Source organism: Somniosus microcephalus, chromosome 8 (assembly GCF_052327205.1).
Source record: "Somniosus microcephalus isolate GS21.2 chromosome 8, FLI_Smic_1.0, whole genome shotgun sequence".
In the NCBI taxonomy this organism is placed as follows: domain Eukaryota; kingdom Metazoa; phylum Chordata; class Chondrichthyes; order Squaliformes; family Somniosidae; genus Somniosus; species Somniosus microcephalus.
Window position 1 is genome coordinate 176847818 of NC_140994.1, and position 18208 is coordinate 176866025.

At 44.0% G+C, this 18208-nt stretch overlaps 1 protein-coding gene across 5 annotated transcripts in view; it reads right to left on the reverse strand.

Annotated features, from left to right (window-relative positions):
• Positions 1-18208, reverse strand: part of nsg2 (neuronal vesicle trafficking associated 2) — a 117478-nt gene that overhangs the window by 11543 nt on the left and 87727 nt on the right. For 3 of the 5 annotated variants that reach the window (XM_085995375.1, XM_085995374.1, XM_085995377.1), the window contains one exon: positions 13190-13300. In XM_085995375.1, the coding sequence (XP_085851501.1) occupies positions 13190-13300 (111 nt within the window). Of the gene's footprint in view, positions 1-4628; positions 4897-13189; positions 13301-18208 lie in introns of those variants that run through there. The other 2 variants (XM_085995376.1, XM_085995378.1) reach the window with 2 other exon arrangements.

Here is an 18208-nt window from a genome sequence, read left to right on the forward strand (position 1 = left end):
GCTCATGATACCTCTTTGTAGGACCACCAGTGCTGCAGAGGAGTACTACTACAGTGAAGCACACATGAAGACAAGGATAAGAATTGTGCAAGCCATTGGGATGCTTGAAGGAAGATTCCAATGTCTGGATAGGTCCAGGCATGCTCAACACTGCTTCACAAACTAAGGTAGCATGTTGTGTGCTTTACAACTTTGCAGTCAGGAAAATATGCTACCTTACCATGTTATCATCAGGCAGATGTCCATGGATGATACCAGAACGCCTGCTGATAACCTGGCTTATGCTGTAGATCCAACCCATGAAGTACAAGATGCAGGTGAAGATGGCAATGGCTGCTAGACAGACTCATTTGGTTCAACTTCACATGTGAATATAGCACTATTATTTGGAAGTGTCAACTCATCAAAGCTTGGTCATGCAGAGATGGAAGTTTCTACTGGAGCTGATGGAGTGCTCCTTTGTGTTAACATGAGAGTAAGCAGCCTCTGAGGCATGCACACCAGCTTCCCCACTGGTACTGGGAACAGGATTCTGGTTACCAATGATCAAAGGGAGAACAAACCTCATGAAATCAGCAAGATCCTTAAATCCCTGAGAGTCAACCGAATATCCTCTAGTCCCTCCAAGATGCTGCCCTGTATGCTTTGCAATCCAGTTGACTAACCTCTCCAGACAATTGCATAAGACTTGCAGACCTTCATTCAGTGCCACCACATTGAGTTGACTGGCTTGCCTGGATCTCTCATGAAACAATGGAAGGTTTGCAGATGCTTTTGCAGATGCCACTTACTCCAGACTGCTCTGCAATGAGTTGAACCTCACCCCGGATGTTGGTGCACAGCAGGGCAGTGGATTCCACCACTATCCAGAGGTCATATGTGTCTGATGCTCTGCTAGGATCCTTCACTTTTGGCAGGATCCCTGAGATCATCATCCGTGTGCTCTACAGCTAAGGGATGACATGTGTTACCCCTCTGCTCAACTACATCAGACTCTACTTCCTATGACTTCCTTGTGCACTATGTCTCACCATGTATCCATTCTGTAATATATGTGGGTAGAACAAATGAAAGACAGAGACACGATGAGTTGCTAGTCAAGGTGCTTGTTTACTAGGCCAGAGCGAACTGAGCATGCTCATACTAAACCATGTGACAAACCATGTGATAATACATAACACTGCTCTCCCCTTTAAAAAATATATGTATTCGCCTCTCAAATACAACAAAACTATGGTCCCACCTTTCCCAGCATTATATGTACCACATAACAAAAACTCCTGGCTTTTCTCTTTTAAATGAACTACAAATCCAGTTTAATAACAGGTTTGTGGAGCCTTAAAGAAGGTTTTAGTGTTGAACCAGTTTTCGGGTTGTTTTGTTTTGATTCCGAACTCAAAGATGATCCTGTTTCTATTTCAGATTTCTTTGAACCTGGTACTTCAGTTACTGAAGTCTGAACTGAGTCAAACTCATGTATGTGTTCATGATCAAGCGGTTCAGGATCACGTCTTGGTTCATCTCTAGCAGAGTTCATTTGATCTACATGAACACTTCGGATGTTGTCACCAATTTCAACCAAATATCTCTTGGTTCCACCAACCTCTATTATGGTTCCTACATCCCACTTGTGTGACCTCTATTTGCCAGGGGGATTGAGAACACAAACACACTCGTTTTGTCTGAAACTGCATTCTTTCTAATTGCTGTCATAATAATGTTTCTGACTCAACTGTTTCTGTTAAACTCTTGAGGCCAAATTTGGTTCAACAAGACTCAATCGTGTTCTCAATCTCCTCTTCATCAAGAGTTCTGCTGGGGTATATCCAGTTGTAGTGTGCGGAGTAGTTCTGTACTTCTGTACTTCAGCAAGAAATTTGCCAAACCTTGCTTCATGCTGAGTCTTGACCAACCTTGCAACACTTGCCTTTTGAGAGCTTCTTTTACTATTCTGATTGACATTTCGGCTGCTCTGTTTGAAGTTGGATGATATGGTGGAACAAGAGAGTGTTTGATACCATTCCATTTCATGAACTCTTGGAATAGAGCAGAAGGGAACTGAGGGCCATTGTCAAATACAAACTCTTCAGGTAAGCCATGACATGCAAAGATAGACCTCAACTCATCTATTGTACATTCAGTTGTGTAAAGTATGTGACTATACTTAATACAATAATGAGGAGACAGCTTGGAAGGTTCAACTTCGGTCTTTACTTCATACCAACAGGCGGGAACTGAGGGGAGATCAGTACCCACAGTACTATTTATACCCCTATGGCCAGGAGTGGTACTACGGTATCACTACGCCCTACAAAGTAGTGCTGCCCTGGCCATAGGTTTAAAGTAACATACATATTACATACACAACATTCCTCCCCTTTTAATTAAAACGTACCCGTGCAATTAAATCAACAGATGCACCATAACTAGGGCTAATAACATTTGGTAACACAACATACATAACATATTTACATCAGAGTTGTCTACCTATATATATATATAAAAAGAAACATGTTATAGATTCAGTCTCTGAGTAGGCCTCCTGTCTCGACTAGGATAACGTCTTTCTCTAGTCGGTCTCGGTGTAGGCGGCGGTACTTCCGTCACCACTTCATCGCTGGAGTCGTCGGTGTCTGATGGCACATCCTGTGCCGTGGAGCTCACTGGAGTGATGAACTCCTCGCAATCCTGAGATTTCTGTAGCGACGAGCTGGGCCGTGATTCCGCTGGAACAATGTGCTGAGACGTTTGAGGTAGTGAATCAGTTGGGTTTCTGGACTCCACAAGTTGATCAGCATGTCGTCTGATTATGCCGTCCCCTGTATCCACTGTGTACATCAAGGGTCCCTGGCGGGCCTTTATCGTACCAGACCGCCACTTTTCATTTCTATAATCATGGGCCAACACTTGCTGCCCCACCTCGAAGCTCCGTGTCTGTCTGTCAGGAGCCCTACGAAATACTCGGTTTTCCACATCTCTCCGGATGTTTGGTCTGAGCAATTCGAGGCGCGACCTTAACCTTCTATTAAAGAACATGACGGCGGGGGCCTGGTTGGTCACCGTATGTGCAGCATTACGGTACGCGAATAGGAAATTGTCCACCTTGTGTTGTAGTGGCAACCTTTCCTCCCCCATCGCCTTGATGGCCTTTTTAAAAGTCTGTACAAATCGCTCTGCCAGCCCATTTGTAGCCGGATGATATGGTGCGGACGTATAATGTCGCACTCCATTCCTTTTTAGGAATGCTTGAAATTCTTCTGCCACAAATTGTGGCCCATTGTCCGAACAGACTTGCTCGGGCACCCCGTTTCGGGCAAAAATGGTCCTTAAGGCTGCGACTGTCTTTTCGGCTGTCGTTGATGACATCTTTATGACCTCCGGCCATTTTGAGTGGGCGTCCACTACAATAAGGAACATCGCATCCAGGAAGGGCCCAGCGAAGTCCACGTGGATCCTTTGCCACGGCGTTGAGGGCCACTCCCACGGATGTAGTGGGGCTTGGGGTGGCACGTTCTGTACCATCTGGCACCCTTGGCATGCTTTTGCTACTTCCTCGATGTCCCTGTCAATGCCGGGCCACCAGACGTAGGCTCTGGCGAGGCTTTTCATTTTGACACCCCCCAGATGACCTTCGTGTAAGTCCCGCAACACTTTATGTTGTAATTTTTGAGGGACCACCACCCTGGCTCCGCACATCAATGTGCCCCGGCAGACAGACAACTGGTCTTTCCTTGCCGAAAACGCCGGCAATGATGTGTCACCCTGTGCCGGCCAGCCTTTCACGGTCAATTCGTAAACCCTTGCCAGTGTTGGGTCGTTCTGTGTTTCCCGCTCGATACATTGGCTGGTGATGGGCAAGTGTTCCATAACAGCCGTATGATATATTTCCACGGGGTCCTGTACTATCTCTTCGATCTCGGCAGGCAATGGTAGCCGCGACAGGCCATCCGCATTGCCATGCTGTTTGGTACCCTTATATTCGATAAGGTACTGGTGTGCTCCTAAGAACAGTGACCATCTCTGTAGCCTTTGGGCCGTCATCAGGGGCACCCCTTTTGTTGGATTAAATATGGACACCAACGGTTGATGATCCGTCAGTAGTGTGAAACGTTGCCCATGTAGATAGTGGTGGAATTTTTTTACACCCCACACCAGACTGAGGGCCTCCCTGTCAATTTGTGCGCAGTTTCTTTCGGCTGTAGTTAACGACCTTGAGGCAAATGCTATTGGCCTGTCCGTCCCATTGGGAAATTTGTGTGACAACACTGCCCCTATACCATACGGGGAGGCGTCACATGCCAACCTGATTGGCATTTTTGGGTCAAAGTGTGCGAGCACTTCCTTTGATGTAATGAGTTGTTTACCCTTTTTAAAAGCAGCCTCACACGCTTCGTCCCAATTCCAGGAGACTCCCTTTTGCAGCAATGAATTTAGTGGATGTAAAATGGACGATAAGTTCAGGAGGAACTTATGGTAATAGTTTATAAGGCCTAAGAATGATCGTAACTGAGATACATTCTCAGGGGGCGGGGCCTTCACTACTGCCTCGATCTTTTCTGGGGACTTATGCAGGCCTTCCTTATCTATAATGTGACCATAGTATGAGATACGTTCCTGGAAAAACTCACATTTCTGCTTGTTCGCCCTGAGTCCGTATTGTTGCAACCGTAGAAGTACTCGCTCCAGGTTAGCGAGGTGGTCGTTATCCGTTTGTCCTGTCACCAGGATATCATCCAGGTAGCACTGCGTTCCTGGAATGCCCTGTAGGACCTGTTCCATGGTCCTCTGCCATATTGCTGGGGCGGACGCCACACCAAATGCCAGGCGATTGTACTGGTACAATCCCTTGTGTGTGTTAATCGTTAGGAGCTTTTTCGAGTCCTGCTCCACCTCCATCTGTAAATAAGCTTGACAAAGGTCAATCTTCGTAACGTGTCTACCCCCAGCTAATGATGCGAATATGTCCTCTATCCACGGCAGCGGATACTGTACCTTGTGCAGGACTGGGTTAATAGTTATCTTAAAATCCCCGCAAATGCGAACCTTCTTTGGTTCCCCCGGTGTGTTATTTGCAGATTTCTTTATAACTGGGACGATGGGCGTGGCCCACTCACTCCACTCAATCTTTGTAAGGACACCTGCACTCTCTAAGGCATCCAGTTCTGCTTCCACAGCTGGCCGAATGGCGTAAGGCACCGGTCTGGCCTTACAAAACTTGGGGTTTGCGTCTTGAGCAATAGTTATTTTTGCTCTAATGTCCTTTAAGGTCCCCAGCCCTTGTTGGAACACCTCTGGCGTTTTTGCCAATATTTTCGACAGCCTGCTTGTAATGGTTGTATCATCCTTGGTGGTTTCTACTTTTATCTCGTGTATTGACTTCCAGTCGAAATGGATTTTTCTTATCCATTCCCTACCCAAAAGTGGTGGTCCACCGTTTGGTAGGATGTATAAATAAAGTCCTGGCACTTTTCTGCCGTTGTATTTAACTGTTACTTGCATTTTTCCCTTCGGGTAAACTTTTTGTCCCGTATATGTTTTTAATTTGATTTCGGTATCCTTTAAGGGAATGCGTTTGAACAGCCTGTTATAATCTTGTTCATTAATTACTGATAGGGCTGAACCCGTGTCCAGCTCCATATTAACTTCGACGCCTGCTACCTTCATTTTAACCCACATTGTGCTGTGGTCCTCCGTTTTGTCTACACCATATAACTTGAGACATCCCAGACCTTTAGGCTCTGCTTTTGTGCCTTCCTGTGACTCATCTGAGCTACTGTCAGATATCTTATGTATTTTTGTCCTTGCCTTGGTACTGCTCGGATTGCCCCCACTATTGGGTTTCGTACCCGACCGACAAACTTTCGCTATATGCCCCTTTTTCCCACACTGCCGGCATATTTTATCACGAAACCAACAATTACTTTGGTCGTGGGTGGTTTTGCCACAACGGTAGCATTTACCTTTGTGAAATGTCACCTCATGGGTGTCATAGCCGGTTGTGTTTTGTCGTATTTGAGCAGCACCCTGTGCTGCTGCTTCATGTGCCGATGCTATTTCCATCGCCTGATCTAGGCTGAGCTGTTTCTTGGCCAGCAACCGTTTTCGTGTACTCTCATTTAACATGCCACAGACAAATCTGTCTCTGATTGCTTCCGCCAAAAAGGCTCCAAACTGGCAATGTTTGGACAACCGTCTGAGCTCAGCCAAATAGGCTGCCTGCGACTCATCATTCCTTTGGTCGCGTCTGTAGAAGCGGTACCTTTCCGCTATAAATGGTGGCTTAGGGTTTAAATGTTCCTTTAACGTATCAACAATTTGGGTATACGTTTTGTCTGCTGGCTTTTCTGGAGTAAGAAGATTCCTCAGCAGACCATATGTTTTTGCCCCCATAGAATTTAATAAGGTTGCTGCCTTTTCGTCATCTTTCACCTTGTTTACTACGCAATAAAGTTCATGCCTTTCGACATATGCGTCCCATTCTTCTGTGTCCGCAACAAATTCTGACAACCAAGCTTCTCTGGACATTTTAAAACTGCTGAAGAGGTTTTCCCACCTTTTTCCACTAGATGGCGTTTGTTTTTATTTTAAACTGCTGAAGAGAAAAACTTTTCCCCTTTTGTCCACTAGATGGCGCTGTGTTTTTTTTTTAATGTTAAACTGCTGAAGAGAAAAACGTTGCCCCTTTGTCCACTAGATGGCGCTTTTCCCGCCTTTTCTCCCTCTGCTGTCAACGACCTCTCTCCAGCATCGTTATTTTTTTTTTTCTTGCAGCTCCCGTTATTGCCACCGCCGCTATTACAACGACCTTCCCCTCTCGTGGCCCGCTAGTCCTCGTGGCTCCGTTTGTTCCCCAGATCGCCTGCCCGTTCTGGCCCTTGCAGCTCGCGTTCCCCGGGAAGGATTGCAGTTTACCTGGCCCTGGGTGGACTTTTGCCCCGTGTCTGGAGCGCCCGTTCAGCCTCTTCTCTCAGCTGCTGCAGCCTCCACTGGAAACCTCTCTCTCTCGCTCCGTTGCTGCCGCTCCTCCCGAACTGGGCGGCCTCCTTCGGTCGACGCTGGACTCCGCAGGCTGGCTGGTAAGAAGCTTCTCTCCTTCTCTCTCCGTACTGCTACCGATCCTTGTTGCACCGTGTACTGGTGAGTTCGAACGTAACTCGTCGCCAGTGTAAAGCATGTGACTATACTTAATACAATAATGAGGAGACAGCTTGGAAGGTTCAACTTCGGTCTTTACTTCATACCAACAGGCGGGAACTGAGGGGAGATCAGTACCCACAGTACTATTTATACCCCTATGGCCAGGAGTGGTACTACGGTATCACTACGCCCTACAAAGTAGTGCTGCCCTGGCCATAGGTTTAAAGTAACATACATATTACATACACAACAAGTTGTAGTATTTGAACCCATGTGTTTCACTTCAATCCACTTTGCGTGACTATCTACAAGTACCAGGAAATAATCATTTGCTTTCTCACAGAAGTCTACATGTACTCTCTAAAAAGGTCTACTTGGCCATGACCAGGGTTGTAGTGGAGTTTTGGGTGGTTTTTTTCTGCAATTTTGGTGAACGCTGCATTTGCTGACAAGTGATCCAAGATCACTGACCAATCCAGGCCAGTAAAAAAAGCTTCTTGCAATTGATTTCATACTGATGATCCCTGGATGTTCAGTATGAAGTTCAGCCAGAATTCTATCTCTCAAAGAAGTAGGTGCCACCACTCTGTTTCCCCACTTCATACAACCTTGCTCACAAGACAATTCAGTATGATAGTTATGGAATGGTTTCAACTGTGTCCAGACACTGATCAGTCCATCCATTCAAGGTGTTTTCATACACTCTTTTCAGTACTGAGTCCTTTTGAGTCTCATTTGCAATCTCAGTTGCATTCACAAGAAAGTCTTTGTCAACTGCACTTAGTGTGAAAATAGCACCTTCAATTTCAATTTTTATTTTTTATTTGTCACATAACCAAATACAACAAGTGAAATCCAGTCAGTGAAATGCTTTTTTCTTAACGAGCCGAGCGCACCAAGCAGCAAAGGACACTTAGCTGCCTGGTATGCACGGAGCCCGCAAGGACGGCAGCCATCTTCATCGGCGCCATCACAATAGGGTCCACTCTCGCCTCGCTCCGCCTTTCCCGCATTCCTGCCCGACAATCTTCAGCCGCCATGGTACCGACGTCCCGGGGCCTGCTTCTCCCTGGCTCTCCTTCCACTCGGTCTGACCTCCAAGCCTCCCGCGGTGTCCGACCTTCCAGGGCCTGCTTTTCCCGCCCTCGGTCCGCTGGCCGCCTCCCCTCCTACCGGTTCGACCTCCGAGCCTCCCACCGAGGAGCTGCCGACTCCTTCGCTCCCAACACGAGTCTTCATGTGGCAACCTGGACAAGGCATCTGCGATTGCGTTTTGCTTTGAAGTGCAATATTCAATCATGTAATCATATTGGCCCAGAACTTGGTGTCGGGGGCTTGCCGCGCGTGCAAGCCCCCGATGTGCACTCACCCTGCGCGCTGACATCTGAAGCCCGGGCCTGTTTGCATTTCCTGTCACAGGCCCGGTTCAGATGTCAGCGCGCAGTGCTTACCTGATCCAGCGGCGTAGTTAGTGCGATGTGCCGGCTGGGATCAGGTGAGCACTGTACAACCAATCAGGGGAGGGGAAGGTTCATTCATGAGTTTGAGAGTAAGAACTGTCAAACTCATGAAAACTACGGGGGCCCAAAACATTATTTAAACTTTAAATAAAAATTTAAAAAACATCCCAATCATTAAATTAAGTATAAATAAGTTTAAAAAAATAATTTAAACAATAATTTTTTTTTTTGAAAAAAATAAATTTTTAATAAAAAGGGTCTAAAACTAAACTTACCTTATTGTAGATTCCTTAAAATAATAAACCTGTGGAAATTTTTTTTCTAAATTACACTAAAACACCACTTACCTGTAAAAATAAATACTTACGTGTGCTTTTTACAAGCGTAAAGACCGGAGGCCTTTAGACATGCGCAAATCCCCCAGAACAGAGGAAATCCAAGACGCACACACTGCCCCCTACAGCGCACGCGCTAGCCACTTCACCTCTTGGGTTAGAGGAGAGGAAATGCCGGTTTTCAGCGCATGCGCTGTGCATGCTGAAAACCGGCATTTCCTCCGGCCAGACACGTGAGTACCCCTTCCGTACTCACGCGTTTGGGGAGGAATTACTGCCCCATTGTGACAACAACACTGCACAACGTTGCATTCTTGATGCGGCCATTGCAGGGATGGCAGATTTGGGTCCCAATATTGCTAGGAGTGGTTTGTGATCGGTTATCAGGGTAAACTTTCTGCTGATCAGGAACTGTTGGAATTTCTTGATTCCAAACACTATGGCGAGTTTCAATTTGCGCGTAGTTTCTTTCGCTCTTTGTGAGGGTTCACAATGTGAACGAGTTTGGTTTCTCTTGGCCGTCATCCATTATGTGGCTTATGAAAGCTCGCACACCTTAGCTAGAAGCATCACACACTAACTTAAGCTCACACTCTGTGTCTTAGTGCACAAGTAGAGCATAGCTAGAGGGAATTCTCTTACAAGCATCGTAAGCTTCCTGTTGCGCTTTCGTCCACTTCCACTGGATATCCTTCTTGAGGAGCTCGGGCAATGGAGCTAACATGGTCGCTAACACACGTAAGAAACGTGTGTAGTACTGGACCATTCCAAGGAAAAATCTTAACTCAGGCACGTTCTGTGGCTTTGGAGCATTGATGATAGCATCAACCTTTTACTTAACTGGTTGAAAGCCATTTGCATCAATTTTCAGACCAAGGTACACAACCTCAGCCTGCACAAAATCACATTTGCTCCTTTTCAATCTGGCATTGTGGGAATTCAACCTTTGAAGCATTAACTCTAACACTTCTAGATTTTCTTCCTCGCTGCTTGTTGCGATCAGCACATCAACTTGATTGCATAAGCAATTTGGAATTCCTTGCAAAATCTTATCCATCATAGCCTGGAAGATTTTGGGGGAGGACTTTACACCATACGGCAGCTTGGTGTATGAGTACAGTCCCTTGTGTGTTGATAGTGAAATACTGTTGACTCTCTTCGTCAGCATTCAGCTGAGCGTAAGCGTGCGACAGGTCAAGCTTAGAGAAAACCTCTGACCCAGAGAGTGCTGCATACAAATCGTGCGATGTATGTAACGGATACTGCTCATCGTCAACTGCTTGGTTGATAGCAACTTTGTAGTCACCACACAAGCGTACAGTTTTGACTGCTTTAGGCACTACCACAATCAGGGTAGCCCATTCACTTTTGTCAGTTTTTACTAGCATTCTGTTCTCTCTCAGTTTTTCTAGTTCTTCCTCCACCTAACTTTTCAACACATAGGGGACCGGCCTTGCCTTACAATGACAGGCTTCATGTTCGACTTGATGCGGATATGCACGACATAGTGATGCTCTCATAATTGCCTGAGAACATGCTTTTATACTTGTTCAGCATTGTGTCGAGTTGCTTCTTTGAAGCATCTACACTGAAGATGTTTTTCCATTTAGTTTTAACTTTCTCAACCAGTCTTTGCACATGAGAGTTGGCCTGTTGTTGTAGCTCGCTACAATAATAGGCAACATTACTGACTGGCCATTGAGCTGAACTGTACATTCCATTTGTCCACATGGCTCTAGGATTTCTCCAAAGTAAAGCTTTTAACTCTACGGTACTCTTTGTAAGTGGTATTTGATTAAACTTACTCATGATAGAGCAGTCCACCGTTGTATCAATACACATATCAATATATTGGTCATTGATCAAAAGTTTTGTATGGAAGTCTTTTTCACAACTGCTAGTGTTGCCGCAAATGACATAGATACTATAGATGCCTAGTTCTTCAACATCAGTGTCTTCACTTCAATATTGTGAATTCCTCCCTTTTTCGGTCACTGCTTTGCATTGCCTCTAGAATGGTTCTTAATTCCTGCTTTCGATCTAGCTCTGCAAGCTGTTGAAATATGGCCTTGCTTCTGGCAGTGAAAACACTTCACATTTCTGTATTGGCAGGACTGTGGTGAGTGATTTCCATTTCAGCAATAACAATTTACTGAACTGCTCTCACCGGCGTGCTTTTGACTTGGTCTCACAGCTTTAGGTTCAGTGGTGGCTTTGTGACTGTAGATCTCAGCTGCACTAGTCACTTTAGTTGGATGGAGCTCCCTAGCATTCTTAGACACCATCTCCATAGATAGGGCAATTTTGCATGCTATGTCAAACGTTAGGTTCGGAGTGTTTAACTTGGATTGTGTGAGCCCATCCACCAATCCACACACAAACTTATCTCACAATGCACAATCCAAAAATGTGCCGAAGTTACAATGAAAAGACAGGTTCTGAAGAGCTACCATGTACTCACTGATGGTTTCACTTTGTTTTTAGTTTCTGGCACCAAACTTATAGCTCTCTGCTATTTCTAATGATTTTGGGTCGAAATGGTCCTCGAGTTTTTCGACAATGTCTTCAAACGACGCATCCTTTGCTTGCCCTGGTGCGAGTAAGTTTGTCAAAGTTCCGTAAATATCTGGCCCGATCTCCATTAGAAAAATTGCTTTTTTATGTTCACAAATTACTTTAATTTGAGCTTGAACATTCTCATCTGCACCTTCGGTCTCAATAATGTTATTGGCCGTAAAAAACATCTCCACCTGCTCAATGTAAGAACTGAATGGTTCGTGAGCTCAGTCGTACGTGACAAGGCTTCCGATGAATCCCGTAGACGTTGCCATGATTGTCCTGATCCTGTTGACCAGTGACTCAGCACACTACCTGTGTACCTGTGAGAATCAATACTACTGTTGCTGTGTATACATACACACGAAGGCGAAGCACAGACAATTCTGCATCAGCATTAACAGTAAAACATCGCAAAAAATTCAGTTTAGGTGTCACAAATTCACCTTAAACTTTTCCACTCGAAGGTTGAACACTGTGTCCTTCCATGATCCCTAAAAATGGCTATGGGATCCCATTCTCATCGCTAAAAATGTAATATATGTGGGTAGAACAAATGAAGGACAGCGACACCGTGAGCTGCTAGTCAAGGTGCTTGTTTACTAGGCCAGAGCGAACTGAGCATGCTCATACTAAACCATGTGACAAACCATGTGCTAATACATTACACGTTCCTCATCTACACTGCAGTGGTTGTCTCTAAGCTGCAGAGTGAAAGGGCAAGGACGATTGACATGGTGGGTGAGAGGTCACTAGTGTTGCCAAAGGTAGAGGGGACAGCATTATCTTATTCTTCAGCATCTTTTTCAGCAGTCCCACTGAAAGCCACACCCACTCTATCCAAATGAACTGTGTTGCTGCATGTGATGGCTTCTTCCTTGGTATTCCAACAATGGCATCCCTTAGTTCTCTAATTTAGACAGTAGCACTTCCACATCAACCTCGGAGAAAACAAATGCATGCCTTTTCCCTTCTGTTGAAGCAGCTATTTCACTCCCTTTTCTAAGGGCCTTCTCAGTCCTTTAACTGTATACAGCCCTTTAAATAAGGAATATCTTCTTTTGTCCACCCTCCCCCAGTGTATCTGGTCCCCTACTGACACACCCTTGTCGCACCAGCTCTATGGAAGTTAGCTGATCTTGGGGTTTCTGCTGGGGTCAGCCTTCTTGGATTCTGGTGCACATAAATCTCGTCCCACCACTCTTACGCTACACCATTGAGAACCTAGGAGTTTCCATGCCAACATTTTTGGCCATTCACTTTACTTTCAAAACTTTAAAACTTTTTGATAAACAAAATCAAACTTGTAGCATAACTCTGTAAATGCATAACCAAATCCATGATTACATTCGATTCACTGAAAATCTGCTTTGAGCTGAAAAATGTACAAGTATATTTCTGCTTCCAATGAAAGTAACACCCTCTTGCCTGGAACCTTGCCCACACATCCCTTCTAATTTACTCTGTAATATCAGTAATGATACAAGCTGCTCTGATAAAAATTCACATTTTCATACCTATTCTATGCCACATTTGGGCCAGCAAATGATGTAAGTCATGATGAAATTATGACTAATGACAAGCCATTGCTCTGCTAATTACTTCAAATTCTATCAGTTATAAATTTGTAAAGTAAGATTAGTTTATTCCACAAATTCAATGTGCTGATGGAAGGAGTCTCTTTTTTTTTCCAACCCTTACCTTGTACACAAATCCATCTGGGCAACTGTGATCATAGGTGAAGGCTTTGTATACCACGAGGAACACGATACAGGCAAGAAATGCAAGAGCAAGAAAAATGAGAATGGTAACCTGCAACACAAGAAAAAATGAAGCCCATATGATCAACTTATAAATTCTCAATAATTATATTGGTTATGTTCACAAACATCTTCCAATTCCATTTAACAATTTTAACAGTTTACATGACTCATATATTTACATTTTATAGATTGTTCAATACAAAGATCTCCCAAGTGCCAAATAACAATCCAACAGTAATCTGAGGCTTCTTGGAGAAATATTTAGTTGCTAACAATTACTGGAATTCAATCATGCCCAGTGGCAAGCTGTTTGCAACTTTAACTTTCTTATATTATAATATTTGAGGTTTTGATTGTCAAGTCACACCAGACTGTGTTTATTCCCATCTGCATCAGTAAGCAGCAAGATGCTACGAAAGAGCTTTTCATAAGATGATTATTTCTAGTAAATGATTTTGCTGTGAGGCATGTAAAGGATTTGCATACTTCAAACTGAGGATATATATGTCAATTTTGACAAAAGTGCAGAGTCGACAGCTGTCACTTATTCATTAAAATGCCACTGGTCACATTTTTAAGTAACTTTGGTCATACCTAATCTCAAAACATCACCTAATTCTAGAATTTCATGTATGGCTGAAGCTTGAGATGCCAATGCTTGCGCGGATTCCACCAGTTAATCAAGCGGCTCAGTACCATAACTCAGGTAAATCTAAGTGAAGCCAAAATTCACAGACAGTGTACATCAGCTCATACTCCTGGACTTACGGTAAACATTGTCAATAATGTCACCTTAATTTTCAAAAATTACTAAAGAGTGGAAACAATCATTCAGGCTCTAATACTGTGGGGAAGCACTACACTAATCCCCTTCTAAATAGATTCCATAGCCCCAATGTTATGAGCATGGGACCAGGGGGGTTGAGCAGTAGGCGCACCCCGACTCACTGCTGTGAGGCCTGGGCCATTTTAACTCCTGGACTTAATAACCATTCACCAGGACTGATTCCCGCCCAAACGTACTGGGATGACATAGAAGCCAGCGGGCCTGAGCGTGGCAGGGGACCGCCACCAGGAACCCGCAGGAAAGGTCACTGGCAGTGAGGTAAGTGCGTCGACGAGGAGGCCGAACCCGATCATGGTCGGGGTTGGGGTGGAGGAAGCACAGGACAGGAGAGGCCCAAGGTTTTCTTGTGTGGCCCGGTGGAGCAGTCCTGGTCTTGCTGGCCACAAGGAAATGTTAAAAAATGTAATTAACTTACCTTCTTGACCCTCTACCAGGCCTGCTCCTGTGTGGCACCAGGTTCCCTAGCAAGGGCGGCACCATATGCATGACTGCGTGTAAAAGTCTCATCGGGGCCTGAATAAAATCAGACCCCAACTTCTGCCTTTAAACGAGGCCCTTGTCTGCCTGAGGTACCTCTGCTGCTGCCCTAATGGGCCTGATAAAATGGTGTGAGAATGGCATGTAGGTGAGTGGCATGCTGCAGATATTTAACCCTTCCAGGCCACCTTTTCGGCAGAGGCATGGAGTTAAAATCAACCCTCATTACTGGCTTACATATGAAAAAGGAACACTCAGGCAAGGCCATTGGTGTCTATGAAACCATACTACAACAAAAGTAACCGTCTTCAGGACAGGTTGGAAAAAAATGGAGGGGATAGAAGAAACCTGGTAGTGGAACACACCACCATCAGGCAAATTAAACCTGGCTGGTACAGAAGAAGTGATTTCTGTGGCAATAAGCATCTACAAACTGGCTCCATTCTAGATCACTGTCAGCAACGCTCAAAATGGAATTCCGCATTTGAGTTTAGGTGATTTGCCACAGGCTCCACCCCCAAAATATTGGGATAGTGCAGCAGCCATTTTAGAAGATCCACCCATTATTTCAGTTTCAAGTTGATGTGTTTCATCTTTGAATAGATAGGCCACTAATGTGTCTGTCTTCCATTGGCCCCAGCAGTTGTAAAATGTGAGTATAAGTGGGTCACCTGCAGGATCTGAGGGTGAGGAATGGTGAGGGTGAGATGCTATTTCTCACGAATTAAAAAATGGAGACTAGAATCATTTCCCTGTCTGGAGCTAGAATGTTTAATTTGTCATGCTCTGATTACTGCAGTGTCTGTGTGGAGCTGCTAAATGCTCTTTCTTGGTCTTTTTGTGCTCAGGAACAAACATGAATGTTTTAAATAAAATTATTTGTTTCTACGTTTAAAAATATAGGCAACACTAATGTTTACTGAGCTAAGAAAGTACACCCGTGTGAGTATACATGCTGTCGTTAGAAAACAGCCAGTTATTTCCCAGTTGAAATGCTTGGTGTAACCTGGACATCCAAAAGGAAACACTTCAAAATTACTTCCTATACTTTGTGTGGCACTTGGTCTGGATTTATAATTTATTGATGTTATTCAGTATTTCAAAATTGAACTGTTGTTAATTTTTAACACGTTGTCCTCATTGGCAGTGATAACCTAAGTATTTTTCACAGAGCACAGACATTTGGAAAATGACTCTGGAGGCTCCATTTCCAACACATTCATAGATTCTTTCTGACAACATCATTGGACAGTAACTGAGAAAAAAAAACACATCAAATATACATAACAAATGTCACTTTTTACAGTGAGATGCGCTTTAGAAATAAAATAGGTAACAGACAAAATGTGCCTCAGTCTGTTTTTTCCCCACACATTTAACAGAAGTTGTAAAAGGTCAGCAGCAAAGATCTAAGAGGTCAGCATCCTTTAGGAACTATCAGCTGACACTGATGACATTTAGAACGGCTAAGCACAACCTATCAACCACTTTGTGCTGTCAGTGCCAAGGAGCGAGATCTGTGATTTGGTCCATATCTGATGGATAAATAAGTTTATTTATCAAACAGGACTAAAGGACATAGCCTCCAATATCTGCATATCCACCAAGGTCAACACAGGAAAAGAAAAACATGTTTAAAATATATTGTTTCTTCAGCAAGGTTTATTTTTATGTAGAGTGTGAATCATTAGATTCATTGTTATTCTTAATTTTGTCAGGGACTGTGTATTCATTAATAAAATACAAGGTATTGTCTAAAGAATTCTTGCTAAACAATCCATACACACTATTGGGATATTTTGTCACTGGGAAAGTTTGACGAATGCAAGAAAAAACTTTCATTTGTTTCGATCGTAACAAATATTCATAATGTCTTACCGATATATGGGGGGCAATTTTCAACTGTCACCCACCTTTCCCTCACCTGAAAAAGGGGCAGCTGGCAGTGGAAAATTGGGGAGAGGGGCAGCACCTCAGCCACCTCATGGACGCCCAAGGCTCACCTGATGCAACTTTCAGGCAAGCCTGTAAATCGGGGTCCTACATCAGTTGTGCGCCGCACACCACCTGGTACCATTTGCACCAGGTGGTGAGCAGCCTAACTAGCGATCCTTAAAGTGACCACTGGAGGCCACTCCAAAAACAGTCCAGAACTTTTTAGTGGAGATTTTTTGTGGGGCCAGAAGGAACAGGAATGCTCTACTAGTAATAGCGTGGTACCGAAACAAGACTATCTCCAAGAAGTGGCCCCACAGCCATATTACACTATGCTAGGTTCAGTGTAAATGTTCAGGCATCTCCATATCATCTAATATTTATTTTTAACCAGTCTCACAGCCATTGAAGACATCTATGTACAAAAGCAATCCTCACAGCGGGAATGAAAGATGACTGGCCCACATAAGAACACCAAGACCCATCTTTTTCTCTTTGCATAAACGTGTGAGAAAGTTCTGTTACCCGGTGAGGATTTCAGGGTGAAATGCAGAAACTATCCAGTTTGGATTCCATTGTTAGCCTCTTGCCAAACTTGATGCTACAGTTTAAACTGATAAAAAGAAAAGAATGGTTAAGTGAATAACATTACTGTACTTGGCAAAATCATTAATTATTTAACAGTTTTCCTCTGTATATCAGAGTCAGTTATTATGCAGATAGCTGTTGACTCAGGAATATGACTCAAGCTCTGTATCATGTAGGATTTGCAAAAATCCAGGAAAATACAGTCTACATTGTAAAACCCCTGAAATGGCCACATTTTATGAACACAAGATGGAGTTGGCAGATCACATGACTCATTTCAGAAGGACATACCACTACAGTATCTTAAAGAAACCTGAGTCGCCACCGATTAGAAGATTCCAGAACTGACTGCAATTGATATGGTAAAATGGTTATAGTAGTAACGAAGTCAAAACAAAAGTATTTACACCTCAAGGTGTGTTAATTGCTAGCAAAACGCAAACCCATCTCTGAAATCGCAGAGCACAGACAAAACCTATTATCTGTACCAAACTCAGAGGGACACAGGACAGATCCCATTAGTTTCATTTACAAGACATTAAAATAAAGTACCCGCTTTTGTCAAAGCAGCCTGCCCATTACTTTAACAAAAGAAAACCCCTGATTTGGCGCCAAGATAAGGCCAAGAAAACAGTATAACTGTTGGGGGAAAAGAGACATTAAAAAAACAGTTTCACACAGACACGAGGTCAAAAGGCAGAGCAAGTGGAGAGGTTCGATTACGGTTCGAGGAGCACGGAGGGCCTACAAGTTCGAGCAGGAGAGCAGGTTCAGGAGCCGGTCCCATAAGGAAGATTGGAGATCCCGGACGATACAGGAGCACCAAGGTCAAGGACAGTTTTTTTTTAAACCCTGGTGAGCATAAAGGCCCAACTCCACCTAGCTGATCTAGTTGAGGTATACTTTAGACGGGAGGGTTTTTAATATTAAGGGCTTTGTAATTCGGGAGTGTTATTCATCCTTCGTTGTGCCGTGCGCTTTCTCCACCCCCGTTTTATTATATCGCTGATCTAGAATTGATGTATTATGATAGTCAAAGTAACTCTTGTGTGTTAAATTTTAGTTCCCATTGAGAGGCGTGTTCATGATTTTTTGTCTGCATTGTTTCTT